At 38.4% G+C, this 17727-nt stretch overlaps 1 protein-coding gene across 4 annotated transcripts in view; it reads right to left on the bottom strand.

Annotated features, from left to right (window-relative positions):
• Positions 1 to 17727, bottom strand: part of MAP3K20 (mitogen-activated protein kinase kinase kinase 20) — a 173253-nt gene that overhangs the window by 93815 nt on the left and 61711 nt on the right. For all 4 annotated transcript variants that reach the window (XM_072751964.1, XM_072751963.1, XM_025994018.2 and 1 more), the window contains exon 3: positions 529 to 616. In XM_072751964.1, coding sequence (XP_072608065.1) covers positions 529 to 616 — 88 coding nt within the window. The remainder of the gene's footprint in view (positions 1 to 528; positions 617 to 17727) is intronic.

The following is a 17727-nucleotide window of genomic DNA, read 5'->3' as shown; positions in this document are numbered from 1 at the left end:
AAGGGTATTCCCATCAGTTATAAACTGCTGCTCCACATGTGATAATTTAGATCAAGGTCATTACCAACCCAGATGACCAAACCTGAAAAATACTGTCCTCACGTCAGAGACCTTGAAGAAAGAATGCTCTAATGGGATTAAAATACCTTGCAAAGAATTACACCACGAACAGCTCAAGAAATCTTAATTTGTAAAAGGTCACAGAGTTACAAAAAACATCGCTCATTTCAGCTAATTAAATGAAATTTTAGTTAAACGGCACCTTTAAATATTGGTATTGCAGCTGCGAGTGCATTTAAATAGCATTTACACAGATATAATTAGCACAATTAAACATGGGTAGAAGTGGAAACACCATTCTTAATTATATTGATATAATCAGTTTTATTAATGCTTTATAGCAACAAAAGTGACATCTGACAGTAGCACACAATTCATGACTGAACCTAATATTAAGCCTTTTAGCATATTAAGGAATCTAAAGCTACGTAATTGGGGAAAGAAAGAAGTCAAATAATGCGTGCCTACCTGTGACGATCCCATAGTTGGGAGGTTCGAGAATTACTCCATAAAACTGGATGATGTTTCTGTGACTGAGGACACTGAGTATTTCTGCCTGTACGAAAATCAAATACAGAGTTACATAAAATTTCATGTTTATGAAAGTCTCCTAAAATAGGCTTCCCATTCGATTTCCTTTTACATACATTTGCAAAGATACATGTGTGCTCAACAAGTACGTGATGCTGATGGAACGCTATCCTTAGCAGCATTCTGGAAAGTTTAAGAATTTCTATTGAAGCCTTCTGACCATTTACAAAGGAAATGGGGTTGAAGTGGCTGCAAGAGAGGGTGCTTCATGGCAAGCCAGCACGACAGGTAGAGGAGGCGGGTGACGACGTGGGGAGAGGCCGTATGTGTTTATAGAAGAGCCTTCTTCCTAAGAGTTGAATATGTTTTTTTTTCCGTATCATACTCCTTGTAGGAGACTCAAGACTGGATGGACTTCTATTGGTTGGATGAATAGTCGTGACAAAATCAACAGATGATTTAACTCTTACTGAAATAGGTTCAGGTCATACTCATTTATATGATTTATCTAATCATTCAAAATATATTCTTGCTCTTGTACTGTATGCAGCAAGGTACTGGGAAGGCTGTAAGTAGATTCCTGACCTTCAGTAGTGATTTGGGAAGTAGAAAGCCATACTTTACATGTGAAATGTATTAAATACCAGAAAACTGTACTGCAGAGTGACATCATAAAAAAATATTTATTAAACTTAGTTTTTTAAATGAAAAAACAGAGATACCACAGTGTATATCTGCTAATGTCTACAAAAGGACATTTTCTAAATTAACTGAATCACATGTACTTATTACTTTTGTGGAGCTAAAACATGGCTTACCAGGAATTATAAATACAGTTAGTTACAAAATCAGGTACAAAAAAACATTTAATATTTTTAAATGAAAAGCATGTTATTGTCAGTATGCAAATAGGAGATTTATAATTCCCCATTCCAGAAAGGGTATTCATCAAGATGGTAAGTAATTAAAGAAAAATAAACAAGACCTGGGGAGAAAGGGGACTCCTCTTTGGGAACCAGCACAATGTAAATTAGTATTATTTGTTACAAATTTTTTGTCACAGGATAGGAATTGAGATTTCATGAAAAACATTGTTTTTAAGGTGGTATAGCTAGGTACAAATGGAAGCTTAAGGGTTCGCATATGGTCAATATGGAATCAAGAGAAAGGAAAATTGTCATCAACTGGATGAGACATTTATCAAGGTTTCTTTGACAGTGTTTTTCTTTTACTAATACAACTGTTGAAGGAGGCTATCAAAACACTTCTCTCACACTCACTGAGTGCCTACTGTGTGCAGAGGTTCTATGTTCATCAAATGAACTTCTCATAGTTTTCCAAGTAGAAAGAAAATGCATTAACTAAGCAAGACAATTATTCATCCATATGGCAATTCTATTAGAAACAATAAATGAGGGTGCCTGGGTGGCTCAGTCAGTTAAGCGTCTGCCTTTGGCTCAGGTCATGATCCTGAGGTCCTAGGACTGAGCCCCAACTTGGACTCCCTGCTCAGCAGGGAGTCTGCTTCTCCCTCCCCCCTATCCCTCTCCCACACTTGCTCTCTCTCTCTCTCTCAAATAAATGAAAAAAATCTTTCCTAAATCTTAGGAAAACCTAAGTACCCCCTATTTTTAAAGCAGATGAACTCTTTCTGAGTAAAGCATTAGAATTTATTGCAAGTAAAGCATTAGGGTTTGAACCAATATTTGTCAAAATAAGGGAGTGTTATTCTTTGGTATGTTTGGGTATATTCTTTGAGGTATCTAAATTCTGTGAACATTAAAAACGTTTGTATCAAGGGGTGCCTGGCTGGCTCGGTCAGTAGAGCATGTAACTCAATCTCAGCATTGTAAATTTGAGCTCCATGTTGGGTGCAGAGATTACTTAAAAAAACAAAATCTTAAAAAAATATTTGTATTAAGAAAGAATAAATACAAGAATATTCTAAGGGATGCCTGGCTGGCTTAGCCAGTAAGTAGAGTTTTCAACTCTTGATCCCATGTTGGGCACAGAACTTAAAAAAAAAAAAAAGGAATATTCTAAATCTTTGGATGACCATTTTATAATTCAGCACCACAGGGGATTTTCAATGTTCCAGCTAATTTTCATGTTTACATTTAAGATATTGCCAAGTGATGCCTTGGAGAGACAGAATTTATCTTTCAAGTGCTGGTAAACATTTGCTGATGTTAAAATAACAACCATTATTTTATGTCCCACTGTTATGCTCATTTAAAAATTTTTTAGCGTTAGGAAAAACTAAATTCTTGAGATATAATTTGTAAGTAAAAGACATTTTCACAGAGTAAGTAAAACTTTAGGTTCTAATTTAACAAACTAAGAATTTGATTTAACATCACAAAAACAACATACTACTTTAGAGTGCTGCACTAGTTCCATGGAAATGATGGTATAATAAGCAGAGATAGACTAAATAAATAAGTGGCATTTGCAATAAAGGAAGATCAAGTGATATCATGATGTTACCAACTCAAGCTGGCTCCAACAGAAATAACTGTGGGATTAACCAAATGAAAAAAGTCTGTGCTAAAGTCTGTGCTGTAGCAGTCAGTATCTGACAGCAGGTGGATGTCTTCTGTAGGTTTGCCCTTATAGACACTGACTTGCTAACAGTTCATTAATGCAACAGTTGTAGTAACAGAAAGCTTTTCTTTAAATTGTTGTTTTCCAGATTTATTATTTTGGAATACTCTAGCAAATAGACTGCCCATCAAAATAACAGATTAGTGGTCTAAAAAAGTTCACTGTTATAAAGAACCATAATAACAATCTTTTTTTAAGATTTTATTTATTTATTCATGATAGACATAGAGAGAGAGAGAGAGAGAGGCAGAGACACAGGCAGAGGGAGAAGCAGGCTCCATGCAGGGAGCCTGATGTGGGACTCAATCCTGGGAGTCCAGGATCACGCCCTGGGCCAAAGGCAGGCGCCAAACCGCTGAGCCACCCAGGGATCCCTAAAGAACCATAATAATGATAAAGGCTAAATATAATGGTCCATGGTGACAAAAAATATCTTTTTACATTATGAATGTCAACAAAAGCCATTTATTTTCAGTAAATGTAATTTGATGAAAATTGTTCATTTTAGTTATACTGACTTTATAGCTTTATTTTTACTTAATTGAAAAATTGGTTTTGATTTTACAAGAGCTATAAGCATGAAGAGTTCTAGGGTGCTTGGCTGGCTCTGTCAGTAGAACATGCGACTCTTGATCTTGGGGCTGTGAGTGTGTGCCCCATGTTGGGTATAGAGTTTACTTAAAAATAAAATCTTTTAAAAAAAGCAGTAGTTCTTAGTTTTATATTGCGTATACTTATACTGAAATAATTTTGATCAACATAGGAAATGCAGATGACTTAATATTCTACATAAAAAATCTATATATTTCTCAGATAAGTGTGTGCCAGTGTTTACTGCAGCATTATTCACAATAACCAAAAGGTAGAAGCAACCAAGTGTTATCAACTGATGGACAAATCAACAAAATGCAATATATAAATACAATAGAATATTAATTTAGCTACAAAAAGGGATTAAGTTCTGATACATGTTACAACATAGATGAACCTTGAAAACATTATGCTAAGTGAATAAGCCAGACACAAAATGACAAATTTTGTATGACCCTTCTTTTATGACATATCTTGAATTGGCAAATTCAGAAATAAAGAAAACAGACTAAAGGTTACACCAGTACTGGGGGAGGAGGGAATTGGGGAGATGCTGCTTAGTGTGTAAAGTTTCTGTTGGTGTGATGAAAAAAAATTGGAAATAGATTGTAGTGATGGCTGTACAACACTGTGGATGCAATTAATGCCACCAAAGTATACACTTAAATATGGTTAAAATGGCAAATTTCATTCTATATATATTTTACCACAATAAACAATGTTTAAAAAAATCCAGTCAGAATGGCTAAAATTAAAAAGTCAGGAAACGACAGGTGTTGGCAAGGATGCAGAGAAAGGGGAACCCTCTTACACTGCGGTAGGAAGACAAGCTGGTGCAGCCACTCTGGAAAACAGTATGGAGGAGGTTCCTCAAAAGGATGAAAATAAACCTACCCTATGACCCAGCAACCACACTACTTAGGGATTTACCCCAAAGATACAAATGTAGTGATCTGAAGAGGGACCTGCACCGCAATGTTTCTAGCAACGATGTCCACAATACCAAACTATGGAAAGAGCCTGGATGTCCGTCAACAGATGAATGGATAAAGATGTGGTATATATACACAATGGAATACTACTCAGCCATTAAAAGAAAAAAAAAAGGAAAAGAAATCTTGCCATTTACAACAACGTGGATGGAACTAGAGGGTATTATGTTAAGTGAAATAAGTCAATCAGAGAAAGACAATTATATGATTTCACTCATGTGGAATTTAAGAAACAAAACAGGAGCATAGGGGAAGGGAGGGAAAAATAAAACAAGACGAAATCAGGGAAGGAGACAAACCAGAAGAGACTTAACCATAGGAAACAAACTGAGGGTTGCTGGAGGGGAGAAGGGTGACGGATGGGTAACTGGGTGATGAGCATTAAAGAGGGCACGTAATGGAAGGAGCACTGGGTGTTATATGCAACTGACGAAGCACTGAACTCTACCTCTAAAACTAATAATACACTATATGTTAATTAATTGAATTTAAATAAAATTAAATTTAATAAATACAATAGGAGAGCTCTTAAAAAATTCTATTCGACTGTTGTATATATTTATATATATGTATGTGTACATGTGCATACATACACACATGACAGTCATTGCAAAGTTACAGAACTCAAGGTCTAAATATCCTTGGGTAAATAAGTAGTTTTCCAGATTAGGATTTAAGGAAGTAAGGGAAGTCTGTGACAGACTACAAGAGTTTTAACTCAGCTCAAAGACTCTCTTTAAGGGTCCCAATCTGATATAGAAAAGAGGTAACCACAGTCTATCCATAAAAATGACCTCATCACGGTACAAAAATGTCTATACAGATGCTGCGTTTACGGTAAGATGTGCAGTTGCTCCCACTGTTTCCAGCCGGCCTGTTTTCTTCCCCATTCTCTCCCCCTTCCCTCCCTTCCTACTTCTTTTCTTCTTTCTTTTTGGGAAGGAATACAGGAGTTTTAGTTAACAGATCCAGGGGGAGCAGGTATTTTGTTAGCTTTATTTTATCTGGCATTTCTGTATGTTTATATGGACAGAGGAACCATTAATTCAGTTTGCCACGTTTAGGAGTCGACCAACATACCAGTTCCAAATGCCCGATTCAGAGAGATTAAGAGAAGTTAAATATTATAATTTAAACTAAATTTAAGTAAATATTATAATTTAAATAAATTTAAGGGAATTTGAGTTTTAATCCTCTTCCTTTAAAGTACTTCCAATAGTCTTAAAAGAAGATTTTAAATCGATTAGTATTTTCATCTTTAGAGCAGTCCCTTTCCCTCAATTCAAAACTTATTTTCTATTTTGGCAAAACTGCCTTTTTGAAAAAAAACCCTGAGATATATTTGACACATAACATTGTATTAGTTTCAGATGTAAAACATGATAACTCAATATTTATATATACTGAAAACTAATCCCTACAATAAGTCATTAACACCCATCACCACACACAGTGACAAGTTCTTTTTTCTTGTGATGAGAACTTTTAAGACCTACTGCCTTAGCAACTTTCAAATATACAATACAACATTATTAACTGTAGTCACATGCTGTATATATATTATATCCCCATGATTTATTTTAACTAAAAGTTTTTCAACCTAATCCCAAGTTTAAATTTGTTTAATATTGGAGAGCTGCCATAAAATCCTTAAAGATTGTTTTTAAAGCTTGTTTTATAGTTTCGCGTTCCACTGATACGGGCTATATGTATTTGTGTGACAAATATATATATATATTAAGCAGGCTCCAAGCCCAGCATGGGGTCCAATGTGGGGCTTCAACTCATGACCCTGAGGTCAAGACCTCAGAGTTGGACACTTAATGGACTGAGCCACTAAGTGCTTCTGTCATAAATATATTAATAAAATTGAGTTGACTTTCTTTTTGAAAGAAATAAAACTACCGACAGCACTCTATTGATCTATAGACAACACTAATGAAAGAAATCCAATCGTTTATGAAGACCCACATCATTAAGCTGGCAGTCTCTACATATTATCTTAGGAACAGGCTTTCCTCCCTGGTTGTCAACAACCATTACCCTCCACATGACAGCAGGATTGTATCCTTCTGCCTGTGACGTGATATGACAACAAAGATAGTAGATGTATAAAATCCAAGGTTCACATCTGCTGTCCACGAATGTCAGCTGCTCCTTCTTGTCCTCTGGTGCATGTGACATTTAAAACATTCCAGGGACCTGGCTCTCTGAGGTCCTCACCAATGCTAAGATTCTCTGATTCCCTCAGAGTATGATAGTAAAAAAAAAAAAAAAAAAAAAAAAAGAGTTGGCTCATTCGACGCTTCAAAGGAAGTAGTGTCCTTCCCACTGTGCATTCAAGGTCAAAGGCTTTCTCCAAATTACCAATATGATCCAACTTCAGGATATTCCCTCAAAACTTAAGAAGATAGGAGACCATCCCACACTTTTAAAAAACAAATTATGTAAGAGAGACTGAGAAGAGAGAAAATATTAATTATGGTCGTCTCTAGGTAGCAGAAAGAATCATAAATGATTTTAAATTTTTATGCATTTCTAAAATTCTTTACAATAAACCTGGGCAGCCCGGGTGGCTCAGCAGTTGAGCGTCTGCCTTTGGCTCAGGGCGTGATCCTGGAGACCCGGGATTGAGTCCCACATCAGGCTCCATGCAGGGAGCCCGATGTGGGACTTGATCCCGGGACACCAGGATCACGCCCTGAGCTAAAGGCAGACACCCAACCGCTGAGTCACCTAGGTGTCCCAAGGTGGATTTTTTAAAATATAAATACGGTATAGAACCTTAAATGTGTTTTCCCTTCTTTATGATTTTAATAACATTTTCTCCTCTCCAGCTTGCTTTATTGTAGAAATACAGTATACAACACAACACATTCAAGATGTGTATTAATCAACTGTTCACATATCGGTAAGGTTTTCAGTTAACAGCAGGCTATCAGTACCTAAGTTCTGGGGGAGTCAAAAGTTACAGAGTTCTGACTGGCCTTGGGGCAGAAGGCGATTGGCTCAGCAAACCCCCACACTGTTCAAGGACCAACTCTAGTTCCAAAATCACCGAGGGTAAGCCAGCCTTTTGCCAAGCCCACACACTTTCAGCACCCACTTTTCTACTGTGCTAGGTGCTCCCCCCTCTAGACTGTATCCTCCCAAAATTCATATGCTAAAATCTAAACCCCAGTGTCACAGCAGGTGAAGGTGGGGCCTTTGGGAGATGATTTGGTTGTGAGAGCAGAGCCCTCGGGAATGGGAACGGGACTGAGCCCTTATAAAAGGGACCCCAGAGAGCCCCCTCGCCCCTCTCACCAGGTAAGGACTCATTGAGAAGATGGCCACCTCTGAATGGGGAAGCAGGCTTCACAGGCCCAGGCCCTGCTAATACCTTGATCTCAGACTTCCCAGCCACCACAACTCTGACAATTATAAGTCACCCTGTCTTTAACGTTCTGTTAGAGGAGCCAGCTTGAGCTGGTGTCCTAGAAGTCCGCAGCGCTTCAACTGGGTCTCTTATGAACAGGACAAAAAGACGCAGCCACTGGTCTTCGCAGTAGAGAATACCTCTTCTCTTCAGTGCAGATCTCTTCTCTTTATCACCACAGAGCCCAGAACTACTGCACTGGGCAGCAGGTAAGGGATGAGGGGAAACTCCTGATTTGAAAAGTCCTAAAACAGTATTTACAAATCTATAAGGTCACAACACCTAGCTCTTCCAGGCAAGGCACAGGTAGGACTTATGTACTGAGAGACAGAGAGAGAGAAAGCAGGGGAAGGGGACAGAGGGAGAGGGGGAGAGAGAATTTCAAGCAGACTCCATGTTCAGCACAGAGCCCAGTGCAGGGCTTGATCTCACAACCCCGAGATCATGACCTGAGCTGAATTCTAGTGAGTCAGATGCTTCTGAGCCACCAGGGTGTCCCGAAAATACTGCTTAATTAACTGCATTTTTACCCCAAGAGTATCATAGTTGGGAGCATTTTCCTCAAATAAAAGCTTGGTTTCTTATATGTATGGCAAGATGGAAACCCAGCCCTTCTTGCTCCTTAAAATGCTATGCCACAAGAACAACTTATAAAGTAGGCCTGGATGATTTTCATATTCAATATTAAATCCCATATTTATTTAACTGCCAGACGGTCATGCACAGGTCATGCTCTCTGAGTCACCTTAGGTTTAATCAGATCCATTCAGTCCCAGTCATGTGACAGCAGCAACTCTCACCGTTCTGTAGGTTCTCTTTTAAATGCTGTCCTTTAGAGTAAGTCTTCAGGGAAAATAATGCAGGATGAATGCACTGAATTCAGGTTCTATAATATCATACAGCCTATCTTCCTGACAGTGTTTGACACCATGAAGACTTTTCTTTGGAAGGAAAATGGCTAGAAGCACTGAGAAGAAAAAATAAGCCAATCATTTTGCTCACTCATGGTGAACCAACCCAAGATGAAGCCATGTGGGATTTATTACAAACATCAGCAGTGCTGGGAAGCCTGTTGCTCAATGGTTTTCCTGGTGGGTTGCGGCAGACTCGACATGCGGCCGTTGGGACAGCAGCCTGGGCTCCTATCCAGAGGTCAGGGTGCTCTCTGGGTAAGGACATACCCCACTAAGGGCGGGCTAACCTGGCAGGCTAGGAGGGTAGCTAGAACTGAACCAGACAGATAGTGAAGAATTACGAACAGGGATTTAAGAGCGCTTTCCAGATCATAAAAAGGCTACGAGATTTCACATTCTTAATGCTCACAAGAGAGTGTCGCTGTGATGGCATGAAAAGGTCAGGGAAATGTTGTAAACAATCTGCATTCAGTTTGGGTGGCAAGAGTTGCACGTGGTCCATTTCTTCATCCTGTCTACGCACAGTCCTACCCAATTTGAGGGCCCGAAGCACCCTGCTTTTCATAAAACAACTCCTGTAACTTGGTCACTGAGACCACGTGGTGCTAAAATTATACAGAACCTCCCCTCCTCCTCCCCAAAGAAAGCCCTTGAATAGGCCTTGAAGTATGAACTAATGAAGGATTGGGCTTTCAAAAGATTGAACAGCAATATAATTTAATCAAATACTGGGCCAAGTGAGTGGAATTTACATTCTAATTCCAAAATGGGGATGGCCCCAAAGCTGCCTGGTCACTGTGGACCTTGTTCTCTTCGTAGAAAATGACTTTGCCGGACAGAATTATTTTTCAGATTCCTTCCTGCTTTAAATTTCTATCCATTTTTTTTTAAGTTGATGTCTTTTTAACTACTTTATACAGAGTGGGTTCTCAGTAAACATTTGATCAACTGCACTGAGGTAATTAGCCCTGGTGTGTTAGGATAGCCTCTACGGTCAAACAGGCTCGAGCATGAGTGGTGGCTATGCCACTTATAACGTGGAGGCTCTGACGGAGTTGTTAAACCATTCTGGGCCTCAGTCTCGTCATCTGTAAGATGGGGACAGTAATCCCACTCCCGTGCCCTGCAAATGCCAGGTGTTCAACGCTAATTCCTTTCTCTGACAGCTTTCCCCTTCATAATCAATTTATCCTTCAGACTCAAGTCAAGCTTCTGAGCAAATTCAGATCCTTCCCAGCAGTGGATTCTACTGTCATAATGTGCTTGTTTTAATTAGCTTAATTTATTTGACTATGTGATTTTCCATGTTCAGATAAAAATATTTCCATGTTTTTCCCTAATTCCCAAAACACTTGTCTTATCTAACCCTCACAAGTAAGTTAGCTACTTTATTGTGTTTCAGAGTGAAGAAAACTGGGTCTTTGATTTAAGTTCACTTTCCATAAGCTGAGTTGAAGTCTAATATAATTTGAGTCTAGATCTCCTACCTCTGCTTCTTTTTATATCTTTCCTCCCCCTCTCTCTCTCTCTCTAAAAAAAAAAAAATCTAATAAAAATATGAGTCCTTTCAACTAAACATTTTTTATTAGAAGCTGTCCCTGCTCAAAGACATTCCAATTTGCAGACTCCTCCACAATAATAGCTGCCATTTACTGAGTGTCTACTATGAGCCAGGCCAAGTGACTGGTGCAGATTGAACCTTCCATTCCCCACCGCATCCCCGGAGCCCAGGGTCTACACTATGATCACTCTCACTCAGGGGAAGAAATCTAGGCACAGAGAAATTTTTAAAACTTGCCCAAGGGGTACAATAAATGGCAAAGCCAGACTACACAGGTGGTCCGATGTCCTGCTTAAAATCCCTAAACCATCTCATGTTATTTCATAAACCTGATATGAATATGGAATGGAATGGAATGTTAGTTTATAGAACATCCAGAAATTATGAAAGGCCTAGAAAATTCCAACGTTCTCTTTAGTTAGTGACACAAGTGTGAGAGACAATTCCTCATCGACTCCCTCTCAGGGCCTCGGCCGTTGCTCCCGCTACAAATCCCCGCACCTTCCTGACACTCGACTGGCAGAAGCAAGTCAAAAACCAAGATCCAGTTCTCCACAGGCACCAGCCTGTCAGGCCAGCGAGCAACAACCAAATTTATAGCTAATAAAACCAGTTAATTGCACAGCATGAAGTACCCTCTCTCTATGCAAAAATTACACGGTTAGGAATTTTGAGCGACTCTCACAATCTGATTAGCTAAGTGCTTTATAATATTACTCTACAGTGCAACAGAGTTTGATTATTTACATCCCATAAGAGAAATGTTTGCCACATTTATTATGGAAATCTGCAAAATAATTTAGAAGAATTCAGGCAAATTTAATTTTAAAATACTCTGAAAAGTCCTTTAATATCTTGTAGACTCCACTTAGACAGTATCTTGAATACCTGGATCCTTCAGCTAAATTAATGATCTCACTATTTGTGGGTTGTGTCAGCATACTCACACAACAACTAATAACAAAGGCATGTATGTGACACCTGCTAGACTACTGATCTTTTTTTTAAAGTATTAAACCCTAACACACATACGGTAAAAATAAACTGGAGTCACAGACGCCGATGAATGGAAGGAGTTTGAAGTCTTCTAGTCTTTTCTCTCACTGCTCCCAACCACAAGCCCCACCTTAAAGCAATTCCACTTTTAAAGGCAAAAGATCATCCTCCCCTAAAGGTTTAATGAAAAGAGCCTCGAATACCTAATAACCATCAGCAGCAACCAAGATAACCTTTCTTTTTCTAACCTTCATGCTGAAATCTAAGTCTGTATTTGTGCTCAGTAGGAGACAGTGAAGAGAACCCCTGAAGGCTACAGTCTTCTTTACATGATAGTTTCTCCCAAGCCTCACAATTCTAATTCTTACCAATTCTCTTGACACATTTTATTTTTCAGTCTTTTGGTTATTTACCTACGTCTATGCAAAGACAACAGTCATTACGCAAACACAGATTATTGGCTTTAGGTAGAGCCACCCAACCATATTCACTTTTTACCCTGATGTTGGGGTACAGTGTAAACTTGTTTATTGTGTTTCTCCCAAAAGCTATCTTGATATTCTCCCTCCACCTAAAGAAAAAGTTTGATTTCTCTTTTTTTTATTATAGTTATAATCATATAGTTATAATTCAAGTAAAATAATCTTAGTAAAAGAAATATTTCTAATTTTTCTGAACTGACTTGTTTTTATCCCACTGCTCCTGTGATTATTTTAACAACCTATTGTGTTACATTTTTTCAAGCTGACTGCTGGAAAGCTTATACGAAATTTGTTCCCTACATCTAAAAACACAGAGAACCTCATGGGTGTGTTTTTATCATATTAACTTCATTCCTGCTTCCATTTTGTTTTTTTCACCATGTTGGCTCTCTCTCTCCCATTTCCCTATTTTTAATTTTTTTTAACCTCACAATTTGTATTTTTATTAGTTGCTTTAAATCATTTCGACAAGTAAGCATCTCAAATTAGACTTCTTGGTTCCTGATCTACAGACAGATCCTTGGTGACCCATGAAACCACAATTCAAAGATACACTGGTCTAACTGAAGGGTTACCTCTCTGTGTATACAAATACTATTTCCTTGACTTTCTCTTCTCCAGGAGACTTCAACAGCATTCTGTTGTCAACCTATGACAATACCTCAGACTGTTTCATTGTCCACCCATCTCAAACGTAGAAGCCCTGTTCTCACCTCAACCTCTTATCCCTACTCCCATTAATACTCCTTGTAGTTGACCCATTGATGTCTCTTATATCTTAATTCTTTTCAATTTTTCCTTTCTAATCCACTGTTCTCCTGAAAGAAGCAGATCCAAAATAACAGCAGTTTAAACAAAACAGTTTATATTGTCTCAAAATAAGAAGGCTGCAGGAAGCCTAATATGGCCGCTCCACAACTATACTCCTTCCCACCATCTTTAGCACTGCTTTGCATCCTCAAGGTTACCTAATGGTCACAGTATAACTCCTGGGGTTCCAAGCCATTATATTCACATTCCAGGAAGCAGGAGGGAGGAAAGGACAGAACAGTTTCCTCCTAGGTCAGCCTCCTTTAAAGAGCTTTCTCAGAAATCTCATCTTATTTTCGGAGAAGGCTGGGAAATGTCGCTTTAAGCTACAGTAGCACATCTGACATTACGTGAATCCTAAGGAGAATATATATTGGGTAGACAACTAATAGTTAATGCCATATCCACCAAGCTATTGGTGATCAAGTTCATCTAATAAAAGGGTCTTCAGGACACCACACATAACTTTACATTCTTTGGCCAAATATTGCCCACATTCTAAAGTTCTAGTTCTCATCCTACCAATTTCTAAGTATGGAAAAATCCAGTAATTACCTTTCTGTGTTTCTCAGTGCTTTTAAACAGGCTTTTATGAAAGAAATATCCTGAGACAATTAACATGGTATACCTATAGTCTGTACATTTATCGAAAACTAAAAGATGAATCACGATCATTTTGAGTATCTCCAACTGGCTCCCCCTTTCATCCTCCATTCGCCCAACAAATACTGTCTATCTATCAGGCACAATTTTTTGCTGCTGGGGATAGTGATCAACCAGATAGCAAAACCCTTGCCTTGTGGAGCTTATGATCTACTGGGGGAAGACAGACAATGAGGATATCAGGAAATAAACAAGATAATTTTCATGAGTCGACTACAATAAACCTCAAGTCTTCTGTCCTTTGGCTAGTCTAACCCCTGTCATCCTCAGATTACTATGAGTGTCCTTCACTGGGGAAATAAACAGGCATAACTGCCTCCAGCTATCCTACCTTATGCTTATGGTCTTCCTTTCTGCCTCAGAGGAAAAGATACCTTCCTTCTCCCAGACCTTAACCTAACACATGTGCTCCCTCTCTTCCCTTAGGATATGATACACCGTCAATTTTATCCTTTCTGGAATCTTTAATCTTTAAGTCTTTCCTTTAGGTTTAAAAAATGCTTGAGTTTTATCTCTCTAAGAAACAAACAACTTTCCTTGACTCTCATCTCCTTCTCAAGCTACTTTCCTAAACATCAAGACTTCTTGAAATAATACTTCACCCTAAATTATATTTCCTCACTTCCTACTCACCCCTTAATCCCATAATACTTGGCTGGGTTTTTCTCTTCTTAAAATTTCCCTAATAACTGAATTCTGACATTTTCTTTTAAATATTCTACATAGTTTCTATTCTGAGTTTTCTAGTTAAATATAACCATGCTTCTTCCCCTTAACATTCTGATCTTGTCTTTAGCTTCTATATTTGTGTTATATCCTGATATGAATGAAAACAAGGATGAGACAGGCATTGTAAGTCAAACAGAAATAAATAAACCACTAACAAGATGGAAAATAACCACCAGAAGAACAAAGTGCTGTGGAGGATCCATGTGCAGATTTGATGAAGGTGTGGGCTAATGGACAGCTTCAACTGGACCATGAAGAATGATTTAGATTTTGATTAATAGCTGGGAAAGGTCTGCCATTTCAAGCAGAAGAAATAGCATGAGCTTTGGTGGAGAGGCAGCATGGGGCAGCAAGTATGAGGACCAGTAGCACCTCCATTTGGTTGTGAACATGAAGTTTACGCGGGAAAACAGAAGTAGGTATTGGAATTGCTAAGACACAGCAACATGACAACACATGCCATGCTGACCTTCATGTTGCATTTCACTAGGAGTAACTCCTAAAAAGTGAAAAGACTACAGAGAATGTAGTATTACAATATATTCACATCCTGTTACTAACGCCTCCTGCTCTGAATCCACACTCGTAAAGCAATGTCTTTGTAAGTCTGTTTCCCATATAACTCACCTACAAATAGAAAATTTTAAAATTGGCAGGTTGGTTTTATTCTTCAGTCAGAGTCAAATATGTTAGTGTGATTTAGCATCCATCCTAGGTCCACCGAACACTGAAGATGAAATTTCTGAACACATAAAGCAAATGCTACCTTACTTGGGAGCTATTTGGATAGCTAACAGCTTTGCCTAGGAGGTACCTTTACTATATCCTTGGGAGCCTTAAGATCTCCTATAGCAGGAAACTACTTTTCATGATAGCCTATTCTAATCGTTTCAAATTACTAGAGCTGACTCATGTAACTTCCTGTGTTCTTGAATTGAACTTGCTTGCTATATCCATTTCAGTTCAGATTTTTATCTCATTTCCAAACACTGCCTCACCCCAAATTTCGATTTTTCTCTTTGCTGGAAGAGTCAGTTGGTGTCCTTAATCTGACTGTGACTCTACTTAATACCTTAATACCTCTGAACAGAAAGGAAGAGAAAGAGCGCCTTTAAAGGCATTTAGTAAATGGTACTTAATGGTACTGTAAATGGATCCATTCTTCCATGCCGGTTGACTAAAGCAGTGTTTGTGTAACGGATTCCTTTTATTTCTTCCAGTGTTGCGCAGAACCCTGGAGAGATCAGGGACAGGCCTTAGCTGATATTTGGAGTTCTCCAGGTAGAACTTTTCTCACGTAAAAGACTTCATCACTCAATGTTCCAGAGAAAATAAATCAAGATTTTCTGTATAATACTATTTATCAACTACATATGACTCTTAAGAGACAGGAATTGTTTTGCATGTAAATAAATAGAAATCTGGAGAGGACTGATACCATATACCAACCTGCAGCAGAGCAACCTTTTGGCAGCTCAAGGCATTTAACAAAACACACAGAAAGTCATGGCTGAAAATGGCTGAGATGTAATAGTGGGCCCTGAGATAAAGAAGAAAATATATTTATTATAACACGACCATGTTTTAGAAGACAGCTAAAATACTGTGAACTATAAAGCATGGGTGTACAGACCCTATTAAGAGCCCCCTAGAAAGCTACACAAATGTCTTTAAGGCTGAGAGAAAGGGATTTCATGCAAATGAACCACATCACAGAAATACTATCATTATTATAATTCTTTTGTAGTCAATGAATGCAATAACCATGGAGTTCCAGAAGCTATAAGCTGAGTACATCCTTACTCATACATTATACTCCCTAATGCTTATGGAAAGCTTCCTGTGTATCAACACTGTCTCATCACTTTACATCCATTTGCTCATTTAATCCACAGAGTAAGCACTACTACTATCCCCAGTCTACCTCTAAGAAACCAAAGAACAGAGAGATTAAGTAGCCTGCCCATGGTCACATTGCTAGGAAGCAGTTAAACCAAAATTCAAACCAGGCAGTCTGGCCGGAAAGCCTACGAGTTCAACCATGATGCAATATTGCTTCTCTCACAATGAGTATCAATTTCCAAAATCACATAGATGTACGTGTATATACATGTACACAGATGTACAGGCACACATTTTTCTAGATATTACATATGGATAAATAAACTCACCTATGACTATACTTGTGTCTAGGACTTTGTACATAGTAAATACTCTAACATATTTATTTGGCCCCAAGTATGGAAAGAACTCTAGAATCAGAAATCAAGAGATCCTCATTATTCTAGTTTTGCTTCTGACACTTGACAGCTATGTGATTCGGGGCCAGCTTACCTACTGATAAAATGTCAAAATATGGAGGTAAAAAGGATAGAATGAATGATTTAAAGTCTCTTTAACTCTAACATTCTGTCTTAAATCTGATTTAATTAGTATGGGGTGAAGTTCAGGCAGGAGTGCTTCTTGGAAGCTTCTCAGGGGAGTCTAACATGAAGCCAGGATTTAGACCTACTGGCCTAGAGGGTGGTTCTGGGGCCAGGGGAATGGTAGTCCAGTCACTCTGGAGTCAGAAAGCCCTGGGGCTAAATATTAGCTCTATCATGTATGAGCTGTGTGGACCTGTGAGTCGCTTAATATTGCTGAGCTTGGTCTTTATCTGTAAAATTAAGAAAACTGATATCTACTTAAAAGAACTATGAGGACCAAATTTAAATGGAAAGTACACGCCAGGCGCATGGTTTTCCTCAATAAATGTTAGCTGCTAGGAATTGTACCTAGAATGAGTCAAAGAAAAAATGTTTAAGATACATGGCCCTGGACTCAGCTATATAGAACATCAGCTAGAACTATGCATTGCTGAAAATAGATCCAAAGACTGACAGCAACAGCACTGTGAAACTCATAAAGGAAAGAGGCCAGGAGGGAGGAAAAAAAAAAAAAAAAAAAAAAAGGAAAGAGGCCAAAACGTAGGTCTGGGCGGGACACTGAGCACAGACCAGAGAGTCCAATGAATACAGCATCTGTACAGAGTGAAGGCCTATGTCATCCAGCATATTCAGGTAATAACCGTACCCAGCAGAAGAACCTCTAATTCAAAGACCAAAAATACAGCAAGATGACCAAAGGTGTTAGGCCTGATTCTTTAAGCCTCACAATAAATCTCTTAAAGTCTCCTACTATTTAAAAAAAATAAAGTGCCAAGCTGAAAGAAACTGAACATTACTTGTCTTTGCCCAGGCTTTTTCAAGCCACCTGTCATCACTCATCATAGTGAAGCTTCTATTGTATTGGTTTAATCAAATAGGCCCCCAAATATGTACTATATTCTTCATTCAAATATGGAAGGGCCACTGGCTCAAAGTCAATGGCAAATATA

Source organism: Vulpes vulpes, chromosome 3 (genome assembly GCF_048418805.1).
Source record: "Vulpes vulpes isolate BD-2025 chromosome 3, VulVul3, whole genome shotgun sequence".
Classification (NCBI taxonomy): Eukaryota; Metazoa; Chordata; class Mammalia; order Carnivora; family Canidae; genus Vulpes; species Vulpes vulpes.
The sequence above is the reverse complement of the archived record's forward strand: the minus strand, read 5'-3'. Positions and strand labels throughout refer to the sequence as shown.